General features: G+C 41.6%; 2 protein-coding genes across 3 annotated transcripts in view; both read left to right on the top strand.

The window, feature by feature from the left end:
* celsr1a (cadherin EGF LAG seven-pass G-type receptor 1a) overlaps nucleotides 1–5,356 on the top strand; it is a gene marked incomplete at its 5' end in the record, with an annotated part of 84,126 nt that extends 78,770 nt beyond the window's left edge. The window contains 5 exons of the mRNA XM_080518026.1: nucleotides 1,347–1,447; nucleotides 1,532–1,672; nucleotides 2,324–2,596; nucleotides 2,688–3,072; nucleotides 3,826–5,356. Of these exons, the coding sequence (XP_080374152.1) occupies nucleotides 1,347–1,447; nucleotides 1,532–1,672; nucleotides 2,324–2,596; nucleotides 2,688–3,072; nucleotides 3,826–3,850 (925 nt within the window). The 3' untranslated portion in view covers nucleotides 3,851–5,356. The remainder of the gene's footprint in view (nucleotides 1–1,346; nucleotides 1,448–1,531; nucleotides 1,673–2,323; nucleotides 2,597–2,687; nucleotides 3,073–3,825) is intronic.
* A 7,394-nt stretch (nucleotides 5,357–12,750) lies between these two features.
* Nucleotides 12,751–24,701, top strand: part of gramd4a (GRAM domain containing 4a) — a 41,608-nt gene continuing 29,657 nt past the window's right edge. For both annotated transcript variants that reach the window (XM_080518619.1, XM_080518620.1), the window contains exons 1-2: nucleotides 12,751–12,987; nucleotides 20,274–20,487. In XM_080518619.1, coding sequence (XP_080374745.1) covers nucleotides 12,959–12,987; nucleotides 20,274–20,487 — 243 coding nt within the window. In that variant the 5' untranslated portion in view covers nucleotides 12,751–12,958. The remainder of the gene's footprint in view (nucleotides 12,988–20,273; nucleotides 20,488–24,701) is intronic.

Here is a 24,701-nt window from a genome sequence, read left to right on the forward strand (position 1 = left end):
ATAAGGAACTTCGGCTTGCGATACTATAAACTGGTGTTGAAAAAGTTACTGAAATTTGATGACAGTGACTTATCACATATCACAGCAAAGAAATGGAAACCACTTACCTGGAAGGTAATTGCTTTTAATAATTTCTCATTTCGGTGGTACTGAAGATACACGCTCATGATAATACATAAAATCATGTTTCTCAAGATTGTTAGTCCAGGATAAATGAGGAGATTCTTGTCTAGTAAACAAGAGTGTCGTGAAATAGTAATAATAGAGCAACTTTTCATGGAAACAACAGTTTTGGATAATGTTAATATAATAATGCTGTTTTTAGGTGCAGCATAACTAATGGGCGACCACCAAGTTGCATAATAACAACACTGTTCCTTGTTTGATGATAGTAATCAGTTAATACAGAATTTTTGTTTTGGCTGCATCTATTGTAAAATATGGTATAGTATGCAGTGTTGTGCCATAAAAAGAAAAAGTTGGGGTAATGTTACTTCGCTGTCTCATACATCTGTGTCTTTTCACTTTATCACAGGCGTGTTTTCATTGCTTGGGCGTTACGTTACATTTACGTGCAGGATTTAACATTTTTACATGGAGGTTCGGCCTGACTGTGCGCCTTGGCTCGTAAAGCTGTCATCTGGGTAACTCGAGCCCGAAACTCGGGTCAATGAGAGCAAAAACGCTGCGGGGGGGGGGGGGGGTTCAGCAGGCTGCCTGTGCGAGAAGCAGAGACGTGCTTGTCTTAAAAAAGAGGTAGAAACATGAAAAAGAGCAAGTGGAGGAAAAATGTGGGCTAGATGAGCATGAATGGGGGACGACGCGATCGTACCTGTTGAGGTGTGAATGTAATGCAAACCTCTTTCCTTGCAGCTGTTGGCTCGTCTTCAGCTGCTTCTAGAAGCTTCTCTTAGATCACACATCAGACAGGTGAAGCCTCCAGAAGCAGGTTTTCCCCCCACAGGCAGCTTCTCACAGAGACTGAACTAAAACTGCTTCGGACCTCTTTTGGTTCCCATCTGTTGGATTGAAGCTCGAAACATGTGGATGCTTGAAATATTAAGCTCAAGCAAAGCCAAAGTTTTAGGTGCGATAATGAATTGGTACGTCTGTCCATGAAAAAACTGGCTGTAAGCCGAAACAATCCGATGCAATCAACAGATATTTTGTAATGAGAGACGTCTTGTGTGTCAGCTGTTCCACCTTAGAAGTCTGAAAAAGATAAAACACGAGTCGGGGCTTGAGCCATAACGACACTGTACTTCCCCGTTCTGTTTCCTCTAAATCTCCACCTGTGTTGCTCCGCTCATTCTGCTCACTCCTCCTCCCTGCCCTTGTTTTTCCAGGGAGGAGTCGGGTCAGAAGCCCAGCTTATCTTCAGGAACTGCTAAAGGACACACAGATCTGGATGGACCTTTGTTCCACAGGAAGGGCACCAAAGGAGACGGTGAGTTCTGCCTTTCAAATTCAATGAAATCCGAGCACCTAGCGCAGCGCCTGTCTCAAACCCTGTACCGCCTCGTCCCGTCAGACTCCGATTCAGACAGCGAGCTGTCAGTCGACGAACACAGCTCCTCCTATGCCTCGTCCCACTCCTCCGACAGCGAGGACGACGACATCGACGTCAAGCCAAAGTGGAACAATGAGAGGCCCCTTCACAGCACCCCGAAAGGTTTGTTGTTTGATCCAGTCGGGCCTTGAACAGAATCCCAACGCCAAATGTTTAACCTCATTTGTAGTGCAAACAGAGAAAAATGCTCACATTTAATTCCATGTTTATTACATAACCTGAACATTTCGGAAACAGTTTGCCGAATCGTCAAAAAAAAGTAATACGACATTTTTCCTAAATTCTCTCCATATTTTGACACTTTTTTCTGTGCCTGCCACGAGCAGCGAGGGACGACTTACATGCTGAAACTCCGGGCCTCTGGGGCACAGACTTGTAAAAATGAATGCCGAGGATGGAATCTTTGCACCTTGCCTCTTAAAGAGGCAGGCACACACAATAAGTACATTTTTTATCACAATCACAAGAAAGCGTCTCGTCCATTTGTCACTCACATTTTGGCGCCTTCAGAGTTTAACAAACCCACTGACTCTAATTTAGTAACTTGCTTCATCTGTAATCTCTGGTCTTAGTTCTTGCCATTTGTGCTCCATTTCTAAAATGGTGTAATCCTATCAAATAAATGAGAAAAGGCGGTTATTTCTGTTGGAAAAGTGTTTACACACTATGATCTTGGAGTTTTAGTTCGGCTCTGCAGAAAAGAAAAGAAAAATAAAGAAATTGTTTTTTGTTTTTTTTATTTTGTCTTACTAGCAGATGCAGGGTCCAATCACGTGAAGCCTTACTGGCCCGCCGAGGCCACCACAGCCAGCGACAGCGAGGAACCGGGCGGGGCAGAGAGGCTCAGGGTGGAAACCAAGGTGAACGTGGAGTTGCACCCTGAAAATAAGTTCAATCACGTCGGTGAGAAAGAGAAGGACGCTCTCCCCCAGGAGAGGGACAAACAGATTCCGAGTAACGCAAAAGACGCCGCTCCTCCCGGTCCGCCCAACAGCAACAGCAACCACCAGCCGGAGCAGAGGAAAGGTGAGACGGGAGCATTTTGCGTTCGCAGTGCGGCTGATTGAGGAACTCGGTTTCATCCAGCGGAGTAATGATTCTCCCCTGTGTGGTTCAGGTATCTTGAAGAACAAGATCAGCTATCCTCCTCCGCTCGCCGACAAGAACATGAAGAACCGTCTCAGGGAGAAGCTGAGCGACTACAACTCGCCCACCATCACCTCGCCGCCCACCAACAACAACAACACCTCCTCGTCTCCGCCACCGCCCTCCTACGTCAACATCATAACTCCTTCGTCCCGCACGTCCTCGCTCACGTCCAACGAAGGCGGTCGCCTGGGTAACCACGGCGGCTCCGGCTCCCTCGTCAAGCCGCCGGTCGCCCCGCGGCCGCAGATCCCCGCCGGGCCGCCACCCGCGGGCATCTACAGGGAGACCAACGGGGGAGTGGCCATGCACTTGAAGTCGGGGACGGTCAACGGAGGAAACGAGTCTGACTCAGAGTAAGTAGCGAATGGGAGCAGTTCAACTGCTAGGTTCAGTTAGAAATAAGGTTTGGCAAGATGATTTAAATAAACAATTACTGACCTACTGACCACAAACACTTTCAATTAGAAGCAGCAACATGACTCCTGATGCATTGAAATTTCAGGAGAAGCAATAATTCCTGACATAGAATATCTGAAAATCTGGCCCAGGTGGGTTTCCACTTGGTTGAGAAAACACATTCAATGCATCTGAACTGTTATGTTATGGGTAATAAATAAGCATTTGTCCCCTTGTTGCTTACTCATGAGTTAAGAGTTATAAAAGCTATGTAGATACCGTATATATACTCATCTTGCCAAACTTAATTTCTATATGAAAGCAACAAGTTGTGAATTTCTCTTGGAGATCATTAAAGTATTTATCTTATCTATCTATCTAAGTTGTCAATGCAGATTGAAGAGCCTTTATGGTTAAATACTAAGAAATTCATCTAAATTCACGCTGCATCTTGACTCATCGTTGTAAAACTCACTTTTTAGAATATGTTCAATCACATTCTTATAAGCAGTTAACAATGTTAAGCATGAAATAACTCCACCAAATTTGCTGCGTGATGATCTCCTTGCATCCCTGCACTCACCCTCACCTTGCATGTCCATGTCCTGTTTTTGTCCTTCGCATCCACCCATCCACCCCCTCCCTCCCTCCCTCCCTCCCACCCTCCCTCCCTCCTATCCCACTCCCCTCGCCTGTCCTCCGTTTAACAGCGGCAGTAATGAGACTTCCATCTGACCTGTTAGGAAAACCTTGACCAGCCCGCCCTTGTGAGAAGAGGAGCTGAGGAAGCCGCCGAAGGGGAGCGAAAGAAAGAAGCGAGGAGAGAAAAGCTGAAGATGGAGGGGAGGCATGAAGGTTGGGCCTTGGAAGGGAAATTTTTAAAAAAACAACAAGAAAAAACAACTTCCCTGAGCCCAGTCTGTCCCTACATCTCCTCTCTCTGGAGAGCAGTATTAATCGCAGACTTCAGGACTGCCGGGACTAAGAAAGAAAAATAAAACCGATGATGAAAAAGTGTGAGAAATAATAAAGGGAATGCTGTGTTGGACGCAGTGGAGCCTCGTGTGCCAAAACCACTACGCGGGGGGGCGGTGGAATGGACGGAAGAGTCAAAAGATGAAGAATCCATCGCAAGCCGTAAATTAAGAGACAGTCGGGCGAGCATTCACTGTGCTTCAGCCTCCACAAGGTGGTACAGTCGCATTTTGTAGTCCAAATGGATTTCAAGGACTACAAGTCCCTCAAGTGTCGGGTCCAGCCTGTCCTCAAAAGACTCTGATACTGAACTGCACTGTCTCACACTAAGTGCTCTTTTCTTCTTTTTTTTTATTTTTTTTAAATGTTTTTTTTTTAACTCAAAGAATGGCTCCTGCTGCCTTTCAGTGTATTTAGAGTGTAATTAATGTGTAGATACATTGTAAAAGAAGAAGAAATGGTTTATTTTGTATCGCAGCGGGAACCGAGTTTGCTAAACTACGATAAGTAAAAAAAAAAAAATCACTTCAACATGCTGGTTTGAAAGACAGAGAGCAATAGTCCCCCGTGCCTTCTTCTTCTTCTTCTTCTTCCTCGTCTGAAGCCTTAAAAATTCTCCGGCACACTGTGATAGCCTGTAGCAGGCTCTGTGGTGGCATGTTGGAAGGCGTGTGTGAGTGCATGTTAACAAAAACCAGAAAGGCCGAAATGAACATTAATCACAAGGAATGAAGAGGATTTTTTTTTTTTTTTGTCTCCCTCTGGTTGAAAACTCTTTTGTTATTCAGTTCAAGCACTACAGAACCTGAGGCCTTCTTTTCCAGTGTCCGTCCCGGCCGGTTTTCCACAACGCAACGCACTCCACGCAAACCAAAGTCATGAGATACGGGAAATGAGTGTTGGAATTCGTTCAGTTTAACTCGGTTTTCTTTTCAAATCAATATATGTATATTAAAAAAAAACATGCTTTGCTGATCTTTTGTAGCATTAAATGAGGCACAAAATGAACTCCTGCCATCAGATAAAGTGAAATTTCATCAAATTGGTGTTTTTGATTGCTATATTTTCAATGACTTAAAAGTCAAAATGACACAAACTTCGATGTATTCTGCAGCTTATACATAAAAAGACGTGCATTACAGTTTGTTTACCAGTCACTGAATGCCTTCGTACACCCTCGCCAGTGTTTTGCCTTTACATAATCAATGCTGTTCATAACTGTCCTTGCTTTTTTTTTTCTTGTTCTTTTTTGTATGATCCCAGACACTGGAAATGTTTTGTAACATAATGTATATTTATTTTTTATGGTTTTAAGACACTGGAAAGAAAAAAATATGATTGTGACTGTAAAATTAAAACCGACCTGATGAATTTTTAAATGTCTCGTCGACTTTGCGCTGAAACGAGCGAGCATCCACTTTTAGGGATCTGATGAGTAACAGGAAATGTTTGTCACTTCAGAATTTTGGGGACTTTTGTGATTCAGTGCAAATTTAGAACGTATGAAAGAGCCACTTCAGTGTAAAAATTTAATTCAACACCGATGGATATTTTTTTTTCTGCCAACTTATTTAAATCCATAGCATCAAGCATCAGGTAAATACACAATTCTAGCTGTATATATATATGATATTGTGTCTCACAATAGTGATTTTCCTCAAATACTTGTGGTTATAGTGGGAAAATGAGGAGGATTGGTTTGAAAGAACAGGTAAGTCAGTGTTGGAATAATTCCAGCACAAATGAATGAACTTAAACAGGGTTCACACTGGAAACATGATGTCCATACAAGGGAATGTAAGGAGAGACAGTTCAGTAGTGGGGGGGACTCTAAGGAGCAGGTTCAAACTCTACATGACCTTTAATGAGAGTTTACTGTCAGCTTGGGTAATATGTCTACTTTACAATGACCGTGCGTGTGTGTAGCTAATAATGAGCAGTTAAACCATCTTTCTCTGTCATGTCGACATTGTGTTTCACAGCAGCCGCAGTAGGCGACATGGATGGATGATGAGGCAACTGAGCCTCTGGGCACAGACTTGTAAAAAGCCTCTTATCCATCTGTACCGTGATAACAAGAAGTCCATACAAGAAAAAAGTAGATATGATTTATGCATTTTGAGTCTTTGTAGTAGTTTTGTTATTGTTTATGTGTTTGCATCAGCTTGTTTAAATGCGTTTGTGTTCATTTTCTCACTATCAGTTGATTTATATTATTGTCATTTTATGGTTCATCTCTCATTACGTTTCACATCTTTATATTCTTTTGATATTTATTATTTCCATTTTATTCCCCCTGTCTTTCTGTAAATCTCTCTTTCTACTTTTCTTGTTTATCATTGCAGTTGTCTTTTTCACACCTATCAGTCTTCATTTTGCTTCTCGTAGATTTGATTTGTTTTCCAGGTTTTTGTACTTATTATAAGTGTTAAAAACTGTAGTTTTACATATTTCATTTTTGCAACCAATTTGCATGTATTTTAGTAGCATCATGATTCAATTTTTCTGAATTTAAAGTTCAGTAAATACGTAAGTAAAAACTATTATTTTTCATTATTTTGACATCAATTTCTAGACACAACCAGTAATGCAATAATGGCCTATAATATGAAAATGGGACCATTTTAGAAGTCGATAATACCAGTAATTTTTATTTGATAGGCTTTTTTCCAGAGCTAAAGGCTCCATATGGCCTCCTGACCTTATGATGCCCAGGTGTGTGTTGCAGAATGTAACAAAACAAAGAACTTTATAATGGTTTCATTGATCCGAAGCCAGTTTTTTTTTTTTTTTTTACCCCAAAGAAATATTTTACTCTGTTTCTCCACATTTTTCCACAGCTAAATCCACTTTGTTCTGGCATTTCAAGGTAAGCCTGCTCTCGTATCTAGCATCTCCTCACTTTAATGATTACATACCTTAGATGGTAGTGGATCAAAGACTACTCCAACTTAGTTTCTTTTTGCTTCATGCCTTTGCTAAAGTTATAAAAATGGGCCTGTGTCTTAAATGTGGAAAAGCTTTTTGCGGGTCAGATGTCATACCCTGGCTTGGAAGACGATGCCTGCGCCAACTCTATTGTACAAAGACATACAGGTGCTGCCAGTGGTACTGCCAAGTACATTATTGTGTGAGGCAGAGTGAAAGGTTAGACAGCAGGTTCGGGTTTCACAAACCTGTTGGGTGCTTAGTTGGTATAGCAACTGAAGGCAGCGCCCCCCCAGGTGACAAAGATAAAGTAAGGAGCTGGAACACAAGGGAGCCTGTCAAAATATGACTTGTGGTGGGATTAGTTGTCACGAAATCTTGTAATCGTGAAACCTGTAAGTCTGAAGTGTGTCCACTGATCACACACTATCTGCATTTCTATATCGTATTTTCTTTATGTTATATTACTTTCATTTCTCTAATTAACCTGTCATAACACGTATCATCTTGTCAAGTGGCCTATATTTCATATCCGAATAAAACCTTCAAGTTGAAAGCCGAGGAGCTGATCCTGTCCAGGTAGCTGCTCTATCAGGTTGACCCTCTGCCCTCCTCTGTATCTCCTCCCATCACACCAAGGCCGACTCAATAATTCAGAGCCCAGAGCCTCAGTTGGCATTTGTGTGAAGAAAATAAGGAGATTGGGGAGATGATTGTTGCAATTGCGCCATCTTCTGGTGAATCACGCAAAGTTGTATGTGTGGAGTCTCAACCTCAGGATCCTCACTGTTCATCCTGAGGCAGTGCTCAGGGTGCCCCCGTTTTCCAAAGACTATTGTAATTTCTTTGTTTGTGTTTTTGATGCAGAGGTGAACTAACAATGTCTTTCATTGCTCCCTTTTTATTTGCATGCAGCACATTTTGAAATTCCAAAACACTATGGGCCACATATGGAAGTTGCACTTAAGGGTATTGTACTTCTTAGTTTCAAAATGCTTTTTAATGACACAGCTTTAACAAAAACAAGGCAAACTGTTTGGTTTTTTTTTGTTTTTTTTACAGGGTTTTGTTTTCCACACAATATCAAATCTGGTATTGAACTGGTTTGAGTGGCTGTCTGGCTGCTTTTGCCCGGCAGACTTGGAAACCCTGCAGCAGGCCGGACTGAATAACCAACCAAAAAAAGATAATAGGAAAATTGGCTTTAAAAATATAAACATTTTGAACATGCAAATTCGTCTGATTTACTCCAACCTACTCTTTAAAATGAATGAGGAAAATAAGAAATTAAGAGTGACTGTTACGTCGAGAGATTTGCCCAAAACTTTAAACATTAGATGAAATCGAATTATGCAAAACATCTATTTCAAGTCAGCTTGGCTAGATATTGTATTTATATATTTCCTCATATTTACTCTTAAATAGACATCCTTATGAAATTCTTTCTTATTGTTTATTTGCTGAAATGCGGCTCAAAGGAAGAGAGATTACTATTTAATCAACCTTCCTGTCAAAATGGGCTTTGCATCGGCAGCCTTTGACGTCCGTGCCGTCTTTCCTCTCTGTTCTATAATTGACGCTGAATGCTCCACCAGTTGCATAAGAAGCATGCAGTTGTGCAACCCTCCAGAAAATGCTGGTTTGGGATTAAGAGGTTTATTACAGGGTTTCTAAATGAGTGCAGAGAGAGGATTTCAGAAATCTCAACAGTGGTAGTCTTGCTAGAAGACATCTGAGGGAGCTCCGAGTCCAGGAATCCATAGTGTGCATGTTTGCTGCGGATTCCCACCTGAAGGTTTTGAGCAAAGAATAATTAATTCCTGTGACTTTCACAATGGTTATGTAACACAGATTAACAAGGAATTTTTTGATTGATTCCATAGTGGATCAAACATCTAAATAATAAATTGGTTGCCACGGGGGGAAAAAATCCACTATAATCTTACCTAAGCTTTCAAAGAGTATTAGTGTTTTACATTACCAGTGCTAGAAACACATTCAGCAGAATGGATTGATGAAAACATATACTGATTTATATATGCGATTTATACATAACAGCTGCAATTGCTGAAGCTGGAAGGGATCCAGGATATAAAAAAAAACCCACTTTCAGTTCATTTCCAGACATCCAGAAAATACACATCTTTTATCAGACATTTTCATGATGTCACAGGTATGTACAGTATGTGTTATATTGAAGATAGTATCTGCAAATCTGTGTGCTATGGAGCTTTGTAATGTATTCCTGCATTTCAATTTTTCCAATATCCCACCAGTACTTCGTCCAGCGGTCTAGGGCCTTTCAGACCAAAACAGCTCTTTTTGACTTCTTTCCACCAAGTAAAACTTGTCTGGAGCTGGAAAACATTGTCAGCCTTTAAAACGTGAATAAAACAACTCATAAGAGTGTACAAACAGATCAAGATCCTTAGTCTAACTACCCTTAATGAAGCAGCAACAATGGTAGATAGAAATATGGCTAAATCTCATATATACTGAAAGCAATATGCCAAAACATGAGACTTATGTTACGATTACATTTCATAGCAATCTAATGCATAAACGTGTCATGAATGAAACCTCACATATTGTAGACATAAGGCATCAACATTAAAATAAAGTCCACTCTCCAATGATACCTTGAGTAGCAGGTTGGATAATAGTCAAATTACACTGAAATATTGAAATAATATCTTAAATTAGACTTAGCCTTATAAATGATCACATTTTTGGTATAATAATGATACAAGAGACTATTCTTTCTGCAGGTTTCCAACCCCGTCATGAAACAGAAGAAAAAGCCTCTGTCGCCATGCCTCACATATTTGAATAGTCAAATGAGAGACGAACCCAAACGTGTACTTACCAACAGTATTACATAAACATGTCTCTTCAACAGAATCTGTTCGAGGAAGATGGTAAGGCTTAAAAAAATGCCTTTTTTGTTTCATGATGTGGATAAACAAATACTGATGGTTGGGAATCTAGATCTGCTGTCATGTTGATGTGTTGTTTGCAGGTTTGCTGACAATTGCTGACAGTGTGTTTGTGGTGCGGTGAAAACAACTGCAAGGACGAAAAGGCCAAAACTACAAGAAGGACTCTGGTGATCCTCGCTGGGCTCATTGGTAGTCTGACAACAGACATCGAGTGTTGTTGTTGGTTACTTCCCTGTAATCTCTGGTCCCATCTCAGGGGTCAGGAGTCAGTGGACTCCTGTTTCTCTCTCACGTTCAGCCCTCCTCCCTCGTTGCTTGTTTGAACTCAAACTGTGACAAGAGGATGGTGAAAGCAGTTTCCTAATTGACGACCAGACAGCTATCTAAAAAGTGGGATTGCTTCAGTGAAGACGATGAGAATCTAACGTAAGAAACATGCAAAGGTTGGTGTTTTTCTTTCTTTCTTTTGTTCTCATTTTTTTTTAAGGATTTGATTTGCAGCTAAAGCTCAAGTATCCATTCAGCTTGTTTGAACTCAGTGACTCAGTCATCGAAGAGAATCAGAATTATTGTGGTATAAGAAACAAGGAGAGAACAGATAGCAGCTTTAGCTGGCACTGTAAAAATCAATAAAATAGATTATACAAACGCTGTATCCTGTTAGAAACTGCAGTGAGACTAATTGATAAAGCTGAGATCATTAAATCTGTATTGTCCTCTGAATATCAGGGAGTTTTGTAACTTTAGAGCTAACCTCATTATAGAAGCACATCAAAATACCCTAATTTACTAATTAGCAGCATAACAATATAATGTGTAATTTGAGAATAAGAGTTTCTCTCATGAAATTGAGATGATATCCTCATTGATTGGAATTAAAAAAAAAAAAAATATATATATATATAATTTTCCTTTCCAAATCTTATTATAGTTCTCAGATCTTTTTTTTTTTTTTTAACTTAATTTTTGTTGTGGCTCTTCAAGTCATTGAAAACCAATGTAAAAGTAGAGTAACATTAGTAGGCGTTTACACAACCATACGCAAAAAAATTAATAAGATCATAACATAATCAACTTTGTAGATGACATATTAAAACAATCTGCTATTTATCATACGATTTATCATATAAAACTTGAAGCAATAACTCTTTCCTCAGGTTCTTAGATCTGGCTGCATGCAGCCAGAAGAAAGTTTGTCCACATGCACATATGGTATTTGCTTATATTCTGGTAGCAGCTTTTGTTTTCAAATGTGCTACTATTTCATGCTTGCAGGCTGTGACTGTGTTTTGATTTTAAAGAAAGATAAAAAATTGGTCTGTACTTAAAAGTTTGCCCAACTTACATGACATGTACCAAAGTACAGTATTATTTTGAAAACCAGACATTCAATTCATTTAAAAAAAAAAAGTTACACTAGTAAACTTGCAACACGAGTCAGCTACAATATGCTGCCAGTAGGGCTATACAATATATTTACACAATATGATAAATATGTAATGTTTATCTTTGCATTTTCTCTTCATTTTCCCAATTTTCAACCAAGTATAACTGTGCCATTTTATTTGTGGGATCACATATGTATGCAGTTCCCACCAGCAAAATCTGAAGCAGAGCAGTTTATAGACTTTTCTTCTTTTTTTTTTTATATATTTACACATTTTCCCTTCACAATGTAGATTCAAATGATGTAGTTTTCATGTTGGGCCACAGTGAATAGCGTTCGTACACATGTACACATGAGCAGACAACAATAAGCTATAAACATTGACGATGGTCAGTACGCAGACATTCGTATGGACAGACGACCAAGTCAGATTTTAATTTTGGTGACTCGACTCTGAAACTATCAAGTCCCAGAAGAACATGGACTGGGAGTCATGACACTCAGGACGCTGTTGTTTTTACTGTCGATCTCATGCATGTGCAGAAGAACCGTTTGTGGTGTGCGTGCGCAGTTGGCAGCTTTTCAGAAAAGTTGTGTTTTCTGGCGTGTACACGGATAGAAAGTTGCACCATTTTCAAAAGATGCGGCCTCAGGTGGGTCCCACACCTTAGGTTGGCAACCTTTGGTCTATTCAAAAAGGGATGTGTGAGGATAGGATTCCTGTGATTTAATTTCTGGAAAGATTGAAGATTTTGTTTCATTGTGGAAAGATATATCAATCAATTGAGTACTCTGAAAAAGATGAAAGCAAATCAAACTCTAATAGCTTATTGAAACTGTACATTCTTGTTTAACTATATGTTCTATTACATGCAAATGCACATTGGTTTATATTTTGTCAATTGAAGAAGGAAATATATGCAGAAAAAATGTTAATATGCGTGGGAAAAAAGGTTTTTCTTAAGGAAAATAGAATTTGATACTGTATGATTCAACCTGTGTAATGCTGCAATTTGTTTATTTAGTATTATAATTTGCTCCAGTGTTAGTATTTGTATTGATTCGTAGTTAATGGGCTGAAGACACGATTATGAGCCCATTGTTTACCCACCTGATGTTTAATTTATGGCTGCATGACAGTCGCCGCCACAGGGCGGTGGTATGGAGGCGTCCCCCCCTCCTTATTAATAAACCCACGGCGTCCGTGGAGCCCCCTGCCCCTTTAAGAAACGCAGCGCCGCACACTGACGACACTTCCCCGGCCTTGCTCGCTGCCACTGCCCGACTCTGCGAAACCAACGAGAGGCGAGGCCACGGCGGTTCCCCGAAGAGCTCCAACGGTCAGACAGGAGGGGGCGGAGGAGGAGGAGACGCAACTGGTATTTTCCTCCTTGTTTTTGCCTCCATTGGGTCCCGGTGCTTTGCTCCCCCCCCACCCGTGTTACCCGCACGACCGCTCAAGCCTGAGACGACGCGCGTTCTGCGGCGGGAGACAGGCGGACCAGGGACGGATGGAGGCTGCGAGCGGTTCCTCTCCGGGAGACTGGCGCTGGTTTGGACGTCCTGAGCAGCAGGTGTACTGACTGATAGACGCCAGGCAAAATCTCAGTGTTCATGAAACTTTGCTACGATTTACGTGCTGGGTAAGAAAAGAACGCCCTTTTTTTCTCATTATCATCATTTCCCTAAATAAATAACACGAGATCGTCCGTTTCTTCCTCCGTCACAATTCGTGTTATTTAATTCCCATGTGGTCTCTTCCGTTAATTAAAAGATGTCGGACCCGCTATGGTTTTGCAAGAATTAATAACTCGAGGCCTTAACTTCTAACTGCGCCATTTAATTGTTTTTCAACCTTAACTAATCAAATAAAGTCGCTTTTGTGTTCAACGTGAGTTTTGGGCCTCCGCGACAATACACTTAAATACTAACGCTGCAGCTTTTTAAAGGAGGATTCCCCTCTATCTTAACACACAACTCACAGTAGCCCTGTTTTACTGGAAGATTGAATCTTTTCTCTTCAATTGAGTTGAACTAAACTCCTGCAGATACATCAGTACAGTTTTAATGTAACTGAAGCCTTGTGGTGCGTTCACTGACTGTATTCCCTCTCAAATCCAACAAGTATTCATATTCAAATAGTCTGAGACAAAATGGAACGATTTTCTTGTGATTTTTTCAAAGGCTCTACACTCATGGCGGCAAACTCCTGCACAGAAATCAATATCAAGGCTTTATGTTTGTATAAGTGCTGATTAGCACGTATTTATTGAAGCCTTGGACTTGAGCTTACAAGTGGTTGTATTGTAATAGTGACCTGAAGCTTTGTTCCAATTCTCTGGGGTGGAAAAAATAAAACCCACAATACTATACATTTTGCAGAAGTGACAGAATTTGATATGTCCATCCACTACTTTCATGCTCTGCAATTTCAAAATGACAGAATTTTAATATGAAAGCAAGGTGCAATTATTTCACAACAAATAGTGATGATGTAGTTAAACTGTTTTGATTGATTTACATTTTTAATGAAGTTATTCCTAAGCAGGAGTCAGAAGCACAAAAGTCCAAGAACTAACTAAATCAACAAAGTCAACAAACTGCTTCTGAAGTGGTGATGTGGGGGGGGGGGGAGTGGCCCTGTTGTACTTGTTTTAACTTTATATTTAGGGGCAAGAGAAACAGCACAGTGGTTTGGACAAGGAACGAGCATAATGGCATTAACTTCACCTAGTTCAGTGTTTGTTTATTGCAAATCCCATCATCATCAACATTATTGCACAATTCCGTATTTCACAGCACTAACTCCCATTGGGGGGCTTCAATTTGCAGTCAACAATTGACCTCACATATCTGGTATAAGGACGAATTTCAATATGGCATGGGGAGAAACTTGATCAAATCTGAAAATTCTTACGTACAGTTTGCTTTGGTTCTCCAAAAAGAACACAAATGATTTTTAACCTCAGCTGTCGTGGAGAGAACTCTTCGAGTCTGAGCTTTCTCGTCTCTCACAGACAACCTGCAAAGCAGTCCAACCATGTAACCTCTTTCTTCTGTCATCTATTCAAGCTTTGTTCAAGTGAGGGTTGTGAGGATTGACGGGAATCCCAGCTGGCACTGAGTGCTCCCCGGACAGGTCGCCAGACTCATTAAAAACCAGCAAATAATTTAAAATCCAAGGCTTTCAGTTCATGCCTTATGACAAATGGTGTCATACACACAAAAGCAGTTCACCTTATGCAGAAAAGTGGTTTTATTTGTTGTCCAGCCTCGGCATGACTTGTGTTTACGTTGACTCTAAATTGAGTGACACTGTTCCTGGGTATTTGTGTGGGTACAGTTTGTGTTATGTAGTCTGGACATTCCCGCCTGATTACTCTTTGATCTGTATCACTGTTGTTATGCGTCCAATTTTACGAGCTGGAGAGCAGACCGGCCAATTGTTGCAGAAGTATTGATTGTTGATATCCCTGATGCGCGGTGAGATACGATAGTAGCAGGAGCGTCGGACTGCTGCGACTCGGCTGATGCATACATGGACAGCATGACAGCAAGTTTACCAGTCAATTTCCTGATGTCGTTCACATAAGATATTGTCTATATCTGTTGAGAAAAGCAGAAGTCTTCATATGCTAATTTGGGCTGTTCAAAAGTCGTCTTTTTTTTTTCTTTCACCATCTCTGTCATCCTCTTCAGTTCAAGTCTAGAACTCATTCTTGATTAAAGTCCACCAGCTACTGGAAATACGATTAGAAATTGGCATTTTGAGCCATTTCTTGAAGTTGGCCTCCCCGATTTGTACTAGGCAATGCTTTTTTTGCAATAACGACTCATAATTCTCCAACCTGTCAACATGTTTTTGGACTGAAGCTTATTTCTCTTTTTCAATTTATTTGGGCAATTAATTCAACCATTATGAATAAGTGTGTTCTTTAAAACAAAAAAAAGATTTAAAAATTAATGTTGACGACCCCTTGATCTTTCCACTTTCTGTGCCTCCCCTTAAGCTTTTGCAGCTGAAGAGACGTCTGTGTCACGCCACACTCCCGTGGTGTTTCTACTGTAGCGTTCACTGAATTAATTACATCCTTGGGCAGCATGACGGTGTAGTGGTTTATGGGCTGTCCATGTGGGGGTACGGGTTTCTTCTTTAATCCCAGAAGACATTAGTTTGAAGTTCATTCTAAAATTGCCTGTGAATATCTGTGTGAGGGTGTGCGCTTTCCTTCCCCTCAGAATAGTCGGCCTCCTGCGACACCAAGTGGATGGCTAACATCAGCTTATGACGGTGCCGTTTCCATTTGTCAATATCGGTCGAGATGCACATGACTCGTGTCACAAAACAACCCCTGCCACAAAAAAAACCCCTCATGTTTGCTTCAAAAACTGCATGCAACAGCTGCCTTCTATTTTTGCCTGGTCATCTTCCTCCTGCCCAGAGGGTTGCATTAGTGTTTTAGATGAAAGCTTGCGTGTTTTTCTCCTTTCTCCTCCTTTTTATTCTTGTTGCCTGGGTCTCTCCACTTCCACCTATTCCTCTGTGTTTGAGAGCTTCTACTACAAATGTCGCAGGATGTGTCTTAATAGGTCTTATTAAAATTAATCCAATCTGCACACTCTTCCCTCCTTCCTGGTTTCATCTCTAGGGTCGGCATCAAATTAAGAACTGCTAGAAAACATTCATGTCTCCCATGCATTACAAGCATGTGTTTTATTTAAGATGTGCAAAGATGTTTGTGGGCTGATTCTGACATTTAATAAAAAAAAATCTATATTTTTACCCTCTTCCAGTGACACTTGGCAGCTTAGTTTGTTTCAGGTATTATCCAGCTTGACAGCAGCCTGATGTTTTCTTCTCCTCCAACCATCTGTCATCTTTAACTTCATTAGAAATGCAAGAAAGTGAACTTGTTGACGTTATCTGGAACATTCCATCCAGTAACTGTCAAAGGTCGTGTCAAACCCACTCTGTCTCAATGACTCTTACAAATCTGGCCAAAGTTGAGAGTTTGCTCCACAGGCATGTGTCTTGCTGGATTTCAACTTGCTTTGTTGATGACGAAGATGATGATGATGATGATGATCAGTGGACGTCCTTATATGGGTCTTTGTAGGGCATTTCAAATGAGGGCGCCAGCTTCTCGTTTGAACTCTTCCACTGTGGCATTTTCATCAAACAGGCGGTTATCATCAAACCTGATGGTGAGAGTTTGTTCTCTGGCCACATGCGACAGACTGTGGCCTACTTGTGTGAGCGCTGACGCTTTATTGTGTTCAGGAAGCAGCTCTGCGAGTGCCTCCTCTACTCCCCTCTCATTGTGCACGGTTGATGGACACCGGCGATATAGAGTGAACTGCTCCCTTCTCATGTAGCTATAGCATGCCAGTATCCTCTTATAGGCAGCACCTTTATCGGAGTAAGATGAGAGCATCGGCATACAGCTAGAGAACATTACCTTACCTGTGTGCACAGCCAAGCCAAGGAAATGGCTCTTTGTTTTAAAGTTTGGACCAACCTGATGCAAAAACATGAAAGAACAAGATGATTGGAAACGCAGAGTTTGAGATGCCAGCAGTAAATTTCCAACAACCACCTCCTTTTTAAAATTGATCTTGCATTTAATTTCTACTTTTGAACTTCTGATTGGATGAATTTAGCTGAATGTAACTGTAGCATTCACATAAAATTTACGTTGAATCTGCTCTCGCCTAATGCACAGTACTAAGAAGCTCACACACACACACAATGGCACCTAGTGTTTCCCTTCAGAGAACAACATCATCCGCGAACACTGTGGTTAATAAACGCATCAGTCAGTGCTTAATGGCATCACAAACCAAAGAAGTGCTGAAATCGCGAGTCGTATTTTGTGGGCACGTTTAAAAACAACAATAGTTGAGTGCTGACTGCACTGTGACAAATACATGATGTTCGCTTTGGCTGCTTTCTCATTAAGAGATTTTTCATGCATAGCAGTGTTACACTGCTGTATTTGCATTCCAGCTTATTTCAGCTTCTATACAAAGGAGAGATGGTGAACAGTAAACGGCACAACATGCCGCTTGTGCCTTATCTTGTGTGAAGACAATTACAATTCATTATTCAGTGCTCAAACGGGGAAAAGTAAATAAAAAATGTTTTAATGAATGAAAATGTGGACTTTTGTGTACAAGAGAAGGCATGTTTTTCTTTTACTGAGTCAAGTATCACAACAGTTGGATCAGTTTTCTCCTGATCGGCTGATCAGTCCAGCTCTTCCAGAAACCACGTCGACACGAGTGACGTCGAGGAGATGTTTATGTGGGCCAAAGATAGTAGGCCGCCTCTCACAGCGGGATTTCATTGAATCACCCTGATTGGCTGCTGGAGTTAGTGAGACCTGTGTGACCAGGAGTAACCTCCAGTCACTACGGGTCATTAGCAGATTACACACAGACATAAGTCCTGACACACACACACACACACACACACACACACACACACACACACACACACACACACACACACACACACCAGTGATTATGTTGGTTTATTGCTGCCTACATTAGTCAAGGATGAGTCATTTCAGATGTCCGGTGTGCATCAGTGTACAAATGTAACTGTGTGTGTAAGTTATTTTTGCTTTATGTGCATGTCTGTTTTCTTTTATACTGGACTGAGGAATGACCCTGTATTTCAAGTAGAGTGTTCTTGTGACTGTTGGATGACAGTTGTACATCTGTTGCAAAACACTTGTAGGTCGCCAAGAATTTGTGACGTTATCTGGTTATTATGATGCAAATTCCTTGCAGAATTCTTGCTTTTTTTCTTATATCAGATGTAAAGTACCAATTTATTGCGATTCCAAATTAAAATTGTTGCTTATTTCTCATTTTTTTTGGTGTTTTTGTATCTTGTGTTTGTGTCTTTTAAGCGGTTTGTAAAAAAAAAACAAGATTTGACTTCCTTTGTCAATCGTAATGTCTCCTCACTGCTCTCCTCCATTGCAGTTGATAAGATGTTCCTATTCCCTTCTGTAAAGAAAAGTTTAACCACAGGCTGTTTGCGCAGCTGACCAGTAACAGACTGGGCTGCCGTAAGATGGATTCAGGTGGTTATTGTGAGAACAGATCTCATAGTGACAGGTGTCTTGACAGGCGGCGGGAAGTGTTTATTAACCTGCCACTCACCACATTTCCACTCGGGGAGGAAATGTGAGACAACCAGTCACGTCTGTAATTTCCACTTGCGTGTGCGCCTGCGGGTGGAGGAGTTTCATGATTTGTTGCTGAAAATGTATTTTGTGCAACAAAACTCATCGCCTCCGCCAGTCTTCTTGTCAAGTACAGAAAACTGAATCAATTTTTCTCACGGTGTCCGTCTCTTGGTTCCTCCTGTAAATGACTAATCTGTGTCGAATCATGAAATTGTTTAAAAAAAACACTGGTGTAATCCTTGTGTTCGGTGACATTAATATTTGGAATTCACCATCATGCTTGTTGCTCATTGATTCATTCATTTAGTTCACCTAAAAGTGTATAGTCACCGAGAAAAGTAGGATGGGAGGTCTTTTGGTGGTCTGGACCTTTTGTGGTAAAGCTGATAACAAGCCAGTCAGCCAATCAGCTTGTTGTTTGGCCAGTTATTTACCAGTAAGCAGTCTGATCAGTCATTGTTTGACACTTAGCCAGTCAGTCCAGCAGATGAATTAATCTTGCAGGATCACACGTGGAATAACTCCTCTTGAGCCTTCCATCAAACGACAAATGTAAAGCAATGAAAACGTCGCCCAGGCATGTCTGCTGGAAGTGATCTGGCTCTGTGCTCCGCTGGAGGTGCGGATGATGGATTGTTGTGACCTGCTACTACTCGTGGCTTCTCTTTCAAAGAAGGGATGTGATGGAATCGGTGGCTCGAACAAGGACACACATGCCTCCTCCTCCTCCAAAAGCCCAGAGGAGCCAAAGATCTGCCTACCAGGAACAACTTAGCAGCTTTCGTTTCGTTTCAGTGGCTGCCGCTATGTTGCTTTTGTTATTCTAGAGCACAACTGCATTGTAGATGATCCTTAAGTGTGCTTATTACAGCCCGTAGTCGTCATTCCCTTTCTGTTCGAGACACCAGACACGTACGTTAAAACAGTTTACAGTGTGTCAGTCATTGCCACAGCCTCACCTACTGAGGATGGATTGATGGCTCAGGTCAGACAATCTGCTGCTGTCAACCGTTAGTGAAAGGATGTGGTTTCACCGCCGTCCTGTGCAGACGAGAGCAAAACTGAAATGCTTAGCACGCCTTGAACTTAAACAGCATTAAAAGATCACTGGTTAGCAAATGTTAAAAAGTGGTAGAGGAAAAGAAGTAATCCTAAAAAATACTGATTAAGAGGATTCTTTGTTTTTTCAGTGATTACATTTTTTTTTCATATGTTCTCATAAGTCACGACCCAATTATCAGCTCAAAAGATACACGACACGTTTCTTCACGTTCTGTTCTGTCTAAAATGCTTTTACACAACTGCTGCTTTTTGTTTCAAACACATCAAACAATTGGTTTTCTCATGGATTGATCATTTTACCACTTGGCATGTCTGTTGATTTTCTCTCTGATGTGCAAAATTGGGCCTTCTTGAAATCATCAACAGAATTCCTCATTTAAATCGAGATTAAAATTGCTGGTGAGAAAAATAACAAATATACTCAATTCATTACCCACTGTAGCCACTGGAACCATGAAATGCTTTTTTCTCTTAAGCAAAATTAATGGAAGATTTGTGCTTGTAAAAAGGAGGATTACATTTCTGAATTGTGTCTCTGAGGCAATTGGTAAATATTGCAAACAAAAGGAATGTGTGCTTTCTACATTTCCATGATCATTCTTCTCCTTCATAAAATCTGAGAAGTTTATGACATCGGCATTGAAACATTTGATTTCCCGTGCTTGCAGGGTTGCCGTCCGCCATGTTAAGGTAAAGCCCAGGAACGCGGTGTTGACCATGCTAAAGCGCCTGGACAAGATCCGGTTCCGAGGCCCCAGGACGAGAGACGACTTCCCGGATCTGGCCGAGTCGCCGCCTGCCTCCGACACCGAATGTAGCGACGACGTGCCGCCGAAGCCCAGAGCAGCCCCGCGAGACACGGAGGACGCCCTGCGAGACCCTGTGAGCGCTCACTCGAGTTTTATACTTGAAAGAAATGCCCTTTAATTTGCTTTTTTGCATCTGCATCTGAGTTGTTTCGTTTTGTGCAAAGTTAATCTCGACTGGAAAAGGACGAACAGATGTGGTGGCTTTTTTTTTTACTTTCCGTGATGCACTCATAAATTATTCCTTCTGAAAAACTCTTTTGGTCTCAGTGAGATCTAGCATATTTTCTTCAAAATATAAAAGAATGGAAATGTACATTAGTCACGTTTTACCTTTTATTTTCGCGAGCTTAATTACTGCTGAGACGAAACAAACTAAACAAATCATCTTGTTGCTTTAATCTATTGATGTCCACTTCCCTCCGCTTGTCTCTGATGATGTAAGAGAGTATGAGAGGGACTTCTTGTCAGAGAAAATGAAGGAGACGACGGCGATCAAGATAGTCTTACTGTGGACATGACACGGAGATGGCAATGAGCAGCAGACCCAAAAGGAAATGGCGAAAGCGGCGTTGAGATGAGCAGATATTGGACAGCAGGAAGGGGATAAGAAATGGACGGAGAGAGGAGATTAAAGCGAAGAAAGTGATAAAGGCGGCTGAAGGGACAGGAATGTAGCCTCATGAGATTGGAGTCCCAGATGTCTGCAGAGCAAAGAAACGGAGGAAATAGTGAAAAAGGACAAACCTTGAGCCTCATCCACTGTGACAAATAGGTAATCCAGATTGTGTTTTCTGATATTTTCTCCTCCCACATAGATTCTGTTCACTTCTCATGAAATCCAACCTCGTTTTCTTTTTGTTTTTTTTCTTTCACTCATCTCTTCTATTGACTGAAGACATGAGCATTGTCGTCATCATAGCGCACATGCACTGATGGAGAGATGCCTGACTGCACTGGATTAGTCACTTGTTCGTATCATTTCCTGAATGAAAGCCCATGGGATCTCTGTGCTGCTTTCATTATGTCCTCTTCAAACAGATGATTGGTACAACTGTTACACCGGGGTCATTTTTGTCGGTTTTCCCCACATCACGTTGAATGATGCTCAAAGCGATGCAGCAAACGAGCAATTTCCAGCAAATTGGTGATCTGTCTGACGGCCCTTTTTTTTTTTTTTTTTGGCACGCTCCTCAGGTATGCGCAACATGTGTCCGAATTTGAGCGCAGACGTGTTCTAAAGGGAGCCCCTGTGCCCCTGCGAGCTGCTCCGTGTGTCTCTTTGTGCACGGCTGTTTGCCGATTGAGACTGCCAGCCCACTGGGAAGGCCTCAGCCACATCACAGCACTGATGAGTCACACTCCAAAGCCCCGAAATAGACCAAGATAGCTCTTATCCCTGCTGGGACACACATCTCTTGCACACGAGACGGGCACCCTCACACAAAAACATACCACTGCACCTGAAAGACCTCTGCTTGGTATTATTCTCGACTGGCTGGTATGTGAAATCAATCTCGGCTTCAACAGTGTCCACTTCTCTGCTCACTCATATCTCATCGCCTCATAAAGAGGATCACGCGTGCCCTTGGGCTGCAGAATATATGCACTTTTGCCAAACTGACCTGCGTTATCCATATTAAACGGGAAGAAGTCACACGGCAGATGGTGTTCGGTCATTGCACAAAGTGAGTGCGTGTGACCTTACTAGATTCTCCATGATATTGCTGCAAGACAAAGCAGGCTCCTCGCCACATTTGTTGTACTTCATGCAGTTGTGTCCGGTGTCTGCGGTGCATCTGAAACACATTTTGACATGCACAGTTCATATCACTCAAGAGCGAGAATGTTGCTGCTCAACTACAGTGTACTTAACTGCTTGAGCCAGTAGTTACACAACTTCTATTCCAAATGAAACCTTTTATATCTCTCCCTGTTTTAGTGGATGTGCTCAACATCTTTCTGTGGTTTTCCTACTACCACTTCGGATTCATTGTAATCTTTATCCTCTGCAATGTTTACAGTAGCCAGATCACAAGTTGTTTTTTGAGGTTTTAAGTGACCTTGCAGAATGCAAAGATTCAGGATGTGGATTTTTTTTTTTTTTTTTTAGCAAGAATACAGCTGTACAAATCACAGTAGTTTCTTAGGCTTGATGTTACAAGATGTTTTTCAAGGGGATTTGAGTACAGTCGAGGTTGGGTATTCCTGACTGCCGGCAGCAACGCCAGTGCAATTTTCAGACTCACAGGGATCCTAAGACAGTTGGAGAGCAAGAAAGGTGTAAAATAAAATACAAAGTAGAACAGATGGGATTGATAATATGCCTGTGAAGTACAATTTAACCATTTTATCAGTGACTTGGTGACTCTCTCTACAAAATTGTATAGATTTGTGAGCACTCAATAATACTATCAAGTACAGTCGGTCCCAGCAATACAGTTTAAAATGACTTATCTTTATATTTGCTTTCAGAGCTACCCCAGTGCCTGAACGTAGTTGTTTCAAAAAAGTATTTAATCTAAACAGGCAAAATATAAATTTTATTGGCAGGGGGGGGGGGGGGGGGGGGGGGTACAATGAAGCTGTAATCCACTAAATGAGAAAATGTTTTCTAGTGATGTGTAATATGTTCACAACATGACCTTCAAATTACACCGTTAGTCTTTCTGGACATATCGAGCCTCATGGGACTGACGGGCTTAAATCGCACACGGCAACAGTGACGTTAAAAGCATGTGAGGTCTCAAGGGCTGCTCTCCTGGATCAACTGGGACGTGTGTGTGTTAGTCCTGTACTAAGGTAACCATGCAGCTCGTGTCGATGCTTTAGAGGCAGTGAGGAGGAAGGCAGCAGGTCACATGACCGATACACTTCATGGAGTTTAGCCGTCAACAAAATATGTAAAAGGATCTTGAATCGATACAGAAAATCCAGGGCTAAGTTAATCAGGCTCGGACTGAAAGTGGAACAGGATGCGGCAAACCTGGAGAAGAGGGGTGCAGAAGTAGGTCCATGGTGTGGCCACTTCTTACTGCACGGGCTCAAAAATCAGGGCACTCAGTGGGGAGTTAAAAAAAAAAAAAACAAGAAACCGTATGATGAGTTGTCATGGATTAAATGTGTTCCTTGACTTAATTCACCCCCCCACGCTTATCTAGTTGGACAGGAAAGCATAAATTATTGAGACACTGTAAAACCGTGTAGTGCGCTGAGCCTCAGCCTTGCCTTGGTGTTCATTGGAAGAAGAAAACATCTTTAGCAGTTATCAAACGATTTCCATTGATGACAATGAAGTAGACTGAGCCACTAGCTAATACTCTGAATAGAACTATTCTACACCAGATGGCGAAATGTTTTTCTGAATTATAAAAAGATCCATATTGGGGAGGCTGTATCAATTGTGTACTGTGGAATATGTCATTATAACATAAATAAGAAAGTAGGTTTAGGAACTTCATTAGCACGGCATTCTAAATGTTTTGCTTCCATGTTAGGGTCTCGTTTGATCGGCTTTATTTTGCAAGCAGTGATGCAATATTTAGAGCATGGAGGTCATGCAATAGTTAAGTTTTCTCCAGCGGGGCGCAGTGAGATTCCTCGGCTCACATGAACCACGGTGAAAGAGGGAGAAGGGGAACACAATCATTAATCTGCTGGTAATCGTCCGGAGTGACGTCGGGACTCGACCTCCTTTCAGGAGGTTCAGACCGAGAGGTGACGACTGCGTGAAATCTCCCCGCCGTGTGTTTGTGTTGTAAACGCAGTCCCCGAAGCGACACGGCGAGGAAATAAAGGCGACCCAATCCAAATGAAAGAATGGCGCCTGAGCAGCTCGTAATGAAGCGGAACTTGTTCTCCGTGTCACTGTCCGCTCCCCATCTCTTCCTATCCGTCATTCCTTTCATCCCCCCCAGTCTCCATTTGATTCCCATACCCTCTTTCTGTTTCTTCAGTGAATATCTTTTCATTAATTTTTTTTCCTTCTTCTTCATGACACACTTCTTGAGGAGGAGCTCATTTGTTTTCCTTTGAAGTACTTCTTTATTCCCTGATCAGCCATCCACCTCCATGTCTCCACCATTCTGTCTTTTTAGGCTCCGGTGTCCTAAAGCATTCATTATCAGGTCACTGTCAGTTTCTCTCTCTCTCGTGCTCGCGCTCCTTCCTTTGCAGAGAACACGTCAGTTCGACATTGCAGTGTGTCTCTGCAGGCGCACACAAACCATTCCGGTTGGGAGAAGCTGCTGCAGCGAGAGAGTGTGTGTGTGTGTGTGTTTGGCAGGAGTC

This window comes from Blennius ocellaris, assembly GCF_963422515.1.
Source record: "Blennius ocellaris genome assembly, chromosome: 22".
Taxonomy (NCBI): Eukaryota; Metazoa; Chordata; class Actinopteri; order Blenniiformes; family Blenniidae; genus Blennius; species Blennius ocellaris.